General features: G+C 50.6%; 1 protein-coding gene across 1 annotated transcript in view; it reads left to right on the top strand.

Annotated features, from left to right (window-relative positions):
* The first annotated feature begins 2064 nt into the window (after positions 1–2064).
* The window catches only part of IGSF11 (immunoglobulin superfamily member 11), a 239377-nt gene continuing 235120 nt past the window's right edge, over positions 2065–6321 (top strand). The window contains exon 1 of the mRNA XM_083171565.1: positions 2065–2428. Coding sequence (XP_083027691.1) covers positions 2365–2428 — 64 coding nt within the window. The 5' untranslated portion in view covers positions 2065–2364. The remainder of the gene's footprint in view (positions 2429–6321) is intronic.

Below are 6321 nucleotides of genomic sequence, written 5' to 3'. Positions count from 1 at the left end.
TATATACATGATGCAGGTGAGGTGCAGCTTTCCATACATTGCCGGGACAGTATGCATCCTTCTATATACATGATGCGGTTGAGGTGCAGCTTTCCATACATTGCCGGGACAGTATGTATCCTTCTATATACATGATGCAGGTGAGGTGCAGCTTTCCATACACTGACGGGACAGTATGCATCCTTCTATATACATGATGCGGGTGAGGTGCAGCTTTCCATACATTGGTGGGACAGTATGCATCCTTCTATATACATGATGCGGGTGAGGTGCAGCTTTCCATACATTGCTCGAACAGTATGCATCCTTCTGTATACATGATGCAGGTGAGGTGCAGCTTTCCATACACTGACGGGACAGTATGCATCCTTCTATATACATGATGCGGGTGAGGTGCAGCTTTCCATACATTGCCGGGACAGTATGCATCCTTCTATATACATGATGCGGGTGAGGTTCGGCTTTCCATACATTGCTCGAACAGTATGCATCCTTCTATATACATGATGCGGGTGAGGTGCGGCTTTCCGTACATTGCTGGGACAGTATGCATCCTTCTGTATACATGATGCAGGTTAGGTGCAGCTTTCCATACATTGCCGGGACAGTATGTATCCTTCTATATACATGATGCAGGTGAGGTGCAGCTTTCCATATATTGCCGGGACAGTATGCATCCTTCTATATACATGATGCGGGTGAGGTGCAGCTTTCCATACATTGCTGGGACAGTATGCATCCTTCTGTATACATGATGCGGGTGCGGTGCAGCTTTCCGTACATTGCCGGGACAGTATGCATCCTTCTATATACATGATGCGGGTGAGGTGCAGCTTTCCGTACATTGCTGGGACAGTATGCATCCTTCTATATACATGATGCAGGTGAGGTGCAGCTTTCCATACATTGCCGGGACAGTATGTATCCTTCTATATACATGATGCAGGTGAGGTGCAGCTTTCCATACATTGCCGGGACAGTATGCATCCTTCTGTATACATGATGCAGGTGAGGTGCAGCTTTCCATACATTGCCGGGACAGTATGCATCCTTCTGTATACATGATGCAGGTGAGGTGCAGCTTTCCATACATTGCCGGGACAGTACGCATCCTTCTATATACATGATGCAGGTGAGGTGCAGCTTTCCATACATTGCCGGGACAGTATGTATCCTTCTATATACATGATGCAGGTGAGGTGCAGCTTTCCATACATTGCCGGGACAGTATGCATCCTTCTGTATACATGATGCAGGTGAGGTGCAGCTTTCCATACATTGCCGGGACAGTATGCATCCTTCTGTATACATGATGCAGGTGAGGTGCAGCTTTCCATACATTGCCGGGACAGTATGCATCCTTCTATATACATGATGCAGGTGAGGTGCAGCTTTCCATACATTGCCGGGACAGTATGCATCCTTCTGTATACATGATGCGGGTGAGGTGCAGCTTTCCATACATTGCCGGGACAGTATGCATCCTTCTATATAAATGATGCGGGTGAGGTGCAGGTTTCCATACATTGCCGGGACTGTATGCATCCTTCTATATACATGGTGCAGGTGAGGTGTAGCTTTCCATACATTGCCGGGACAGTATGCATCCTTCTATATACATGATGCAGGTGCGGTGTAGCTTTCCATACATTGCCGGGACTGTATGCATCCTTCTATATACATGGTGCAGGTGAGGTGCAGCTTTCCATACATTGCCGGGACAGTATGCATCCTTCTATATACATGATGCAGGTGAGGTGCAGCTTTCCATACATTGCCGGGACTGTATGTATCCCTCTATATACATGATGCAGGTGAGGTGCAGCTTTCCATACATTGCCGGGACTGTATGTATCCCTCTATATATATTGCTGATACAGTACAGATCACCCCTATAGCTGCAGCACCCGGAGTCCCGGCGTTGGATCCCCGGTGTTGCGGGATCCCGGCTGCCGCCGCCGCACCATCAGGGCCCCTGTGCTGCCGCATCCTCCCTCCCTGGCTGCAGTACACACAGAGCGCCGGTAGGGGGCGTCCGGGTACCGGCGGAGGCGGCGTCCTCGGGTTGCCCGGAGACCGCTCGGTCTATGGAGGGGGAGGAACACGTGCGGCTGCCGGGCGGACACTCCGGAGACAGCGGGCAGCGTGCGGACCAGTCCCGGTATACAGCAGCGGGGGCCCCGGGGCTCCGACACCCGACTCACCTGGACTGGGCGCTGTCACCCGCCGCCGGGGCTGCTGCAGGATTATTCTCTTCACCATCATCATCATTATCATCACACCCGGGTGGCAGTGGGGTCACCTTACCCTGTGGATATACTGTAGGAGACTGGAGCCGCCCCGGGCACCGCGGCCCTCTGCAGGATGAGGAGTGCGGGCTGCTGGGGCTGCTGGGGCATCTGGGGCATCTGGCTGCTGGGGCTGAGGGGTAAGTGCCATGTATGGGGTAATAATAACTGCTGGGGCTGAGGGGTAAGTGCCATGTATTGGGTAATAACTGCTGGGGCTGAGAGGTTAGTTCTGTATTGGGTAATAACTGCTGAGGAGTAAGTGAGGGTAATAACTGCTGGGGCTGAGGGGTAAGTGCCATGTATGGGGTAATAACTGCTGGGGCTGAGGGGTAAGTGCCATGTATTGGGTAATAACTGCTGGGGCTGAGAGGTTAGTTCTGTATTGGGTAATAACTGCTGAGGAGTAAGTGAGGGTAATAACTGCTGGGGCTGAGGGGTAAGTGCCTGTATTGGGTAATAACTGCTGGGGCTGAGAGGTTAGTTCTGTATTGGGTAATAACTGCTGAGGAGTAAGTGAGGGTAATAACTGCTGGGGCTGAGGGGTAAGTGCCATGTATGGGGTAATAACTGCTGGTGCTGAGGGGTAAGTGCCATGTATGGGGTAAGAACTGCTGGGGTTGGGGGGGGGGGATAAGTGCCATGTATGGGGTAAGAACTGCTGGGGTTGAGGGGGTAAGTGCCATGTATGGGGTAGTTACTGCTGGACCTGAGGGGTTAGTGCCCTGTACGGGGTAATAATAGCTGCTGGGGCTGAGGGGTAAGTGCCATGTATGGGGTAAAAACTGCTCGGGCTGAGTGGTATGTGCCCTTTATGAGGTAAAAACTGCTGGGGCTGGGTTGTAAGTGTCATGTATGGGGTAATAACTGCTGGGGCTGAGGGGTTAGTGCCCTGTATGGGGTAATAACTGCTGTGGTTGAGGAGTAAGTGCCCTTTATGGGGTAATAACTGCTGTGGCTGAGGAATGAGTGCCTGTATGGGATAATAACTGCTGGGGCTGAGTGCCCTGTATGGGGTAATAACTGCTGGGGCTGTGGGGTAAATCTGTACATGGCCCAGGGGCAATAGTAACTGCTTGGGCTGAGGGATAAGTCCATGCTTGGGGCAATAATAACTGCTAGGACTAAGGGGTCAGTCTGTACATGGGGCAATAATAACTGCTAGGACTGAGGGGTGAGTCTGTACATGGCCCAGGGGCATTAATAACTGCTAGGACTGAGGGGTAAGTGTGTACATAGGGCAATAATAACTGCTTGGACTGAGGGGTAAGTCTGTACATGGCCCAGGGGCATTAATAACTGCTAGGACTGAGGGGTAAGTGTGTACATAGGGCAATAATAATTGCTTGGACTGAGGGGTAAGTGTGTACATGGGCCAGGGGCAATAGTTAACTGCTAGAGCTGAGGGATAAGTCCATGCTTGGGGCAATAATAACTGCTAGGACTAAGGAGTCAGTCTGTACATGGGGCAATAATAACTGCTAGGACTGAGGGGTAAGTCTACATGGGGCAATAATAACTGCTGGGGTGGAGGGGTAAGTCTGTACATGGGGCAGTAATAACTGCTTGTGACTGTACATGGGGTAATAACTACTGTTGTGGGGGCATTGTTGGTGTCACGTATATGGGGGGGGGGCAGTAAGTTATATCCCCAATGCAGCGCACACCGCGTGGGACCCCCGCTCTACAGCTAATGGGGCTTATTGTCATATAGTGCTGTAGACCTGGAGTGTCGGCATGTGTAGCCTGTGTGCCGGAAGTGTCTACTCAGCAGCATCCACTTATCTGTACCTAATGTGCTATATCTGTGTATATATATGTGTGATTTATATGTATGTGTGCTATATGTATATACAGTGTGTATGTAGACAGTTACTGCCTGTGGCACTGCTGAGGAGTTGGCTACACGGTACAGGGATGTTCCACATGTTCGGATGTCCCTGCAGGCAGTGATCTACAGCTGACAGCAACGCTGTATATAACGGAGGCTCTCTGGGTGTATCCGGCTGCACTGTGGGGGGTTGTGGCTGTGATTTGCGGTGCTGGTGCCAGTTATGAGCCCCCATGCCATGCCCAGGCATCGCTGCACTGTGTAATGGGTACTTTCTCACCACGTTGCTTTCTCTGTGACATGTATCTGGTCTGGGCCAGTGGTACTGTGGTGACTTGTGCGGGGAACCCATAAGTGTATCTGTACGTCACTGAGGTCTCTCTGTACTGCACAATGCATCTGTATATGCTGCCAGTTAGGACCTGCTGGTATATTGGATTGTTCTGTGACCTTAACCATAAAGGCTATCCCGCGGGATTTCATATACAGTATATAGGCCCACACCCAAACCCAAGTGCTCCAGAATATTCTACACCTCTGTCCGGTCCTGTGTCAGATGGGGAACCTCAGACATGGTCACTGGCTGCTGTAGGCTCACAATGCTAACTACAAATTCCAGAATGCCCTGCTCCCCAGAGAATGAGTTATGCTGGGATTTGTTGTACTGTAGTAACTGCCAGCCTCCTCTATACTGTACACTGTAGTATGGCATGTGTGCTGCCTGTAGTTGGAAGGACGTAGGTTCCTACATAGCCCGTGTACTGTAGAAGATATGTACATGCTGGGACTTGTGGTTCCACAGCGGCCTGGGATCCGTATGTTCCCTCCTCTACTGTAGAACATATGTACGTGCTGAGACTTGTGGTTCCACAGCAACCACAGAGACGTATGTTTCCACCTGTATTGTAGAAGATATGTATATTCTGGGACTTGTGGTACCACATGTTCACAGCTGCACTGTAGAAGATATGTACATACTGGGATTTGTGGTTCCACAGAGGCCGGAGAGCTGCATGTTCCCACCTGTACTGTAAAAGATATGTCCATCCTGGGATTTGTGGTTCCACAGCAGCCTTGGAGCCACATGTTGCCAGCTCTGCTGTAGAAGACATGCACATGCTGGTACTTGTGGTTCTACAGACGCCAGAGAGCCGCATGTTCCCACCTGTACTGTAGAAGATATGTATATGCTGGGACTTGTGGTTCCACAGAGGCCGGAGAGCAGCATGTTCCCACCTGTAATGTAGAAGAAATGTACTTGCTGGGACTTGTGGCTCCACAGCGGCCTGGGATCCGTATGTTCCCTCCTCTACTGTAGAAGATATGTACGTGCTGAGACTTGTGGTTCCACAGTGGCCTGGGATCCGTATGTTCCCTCCTCTACTGTAGAAGATATGTACAGTGCTGGGACTTGTGGTTCCACAGTGGCCTGGGATCCGTATGTTCCCTCCTCTACTGTAGAAGATATGTACAGTGCTGGGACTTGTGGTTCCACAGTGGCCTGGGATCCGTATGTTCCCTCCTCTACTGTAGAACTAGAACATATGTACGTGCTGAGACTTGTGGTTCCACAGAAACCACAGAGACGTATGTTTCCACCTGTATTGTAGAAGATATGTATATTCTGGGACTTGTGGTACCACATGTTCACACCTGCACTGTAGAAGATATGTACATACTGGGATTTGTGGTTCCACAGAGAACGGAGAGCTGCATGTTCCCACCTGTACTGTAAAAGATATGTCCATCCTTGGATTTGTGGTTCCACAGCAGCCTTGGAGCCACATGTTGCCAGCTCTGCTGTAGAAGACATGCACATGCTGGTACTTGTGGTTCTACAGACACCAAAGAGCCGCATGTTCCCACCTGTACTGTAGAAGATATGTATATGCTGGGACTTGTGGTTCCACAGAGGCCGGAGAGCCGCATTTTCCCACCTGTACTGTAGAAGATATGTACATGCTGGGACTTGTGGTTCCACAGAGGTTGGAGAGCTGCATGTTCCCACCTCTGCTGTAGAAGATATGTACATGCTGGGACTTGTGGTTCCACAGAGGCCGGAGAGGTGCATGTTCCCACCTCTGCTGTAGAAGATATGTACATGCTGGGACTTGTGCTTCCACAGAGGCCGGAGAGCTGCATGTTCCCACCTCTGCTGTAGAAGATATGTACATGCTGGGACTTGTGCTTCCACAGAGGCCG

Source organism: Crinia signifera, chromosome 2 (assembly GCF_055691185.1).
Source record: "Crinia signifera chromosome 2, ASM5569118v1, whole genome shotgun sequence".
NCBI lineage: Eukaryota > Metazoa > Chordata > Amphibia > Anura > Myobatrachidae > Crinia > Crinia signifera.
This window is presented reverse-complemented; position numbering and strand designations above follow the sequence as displayed.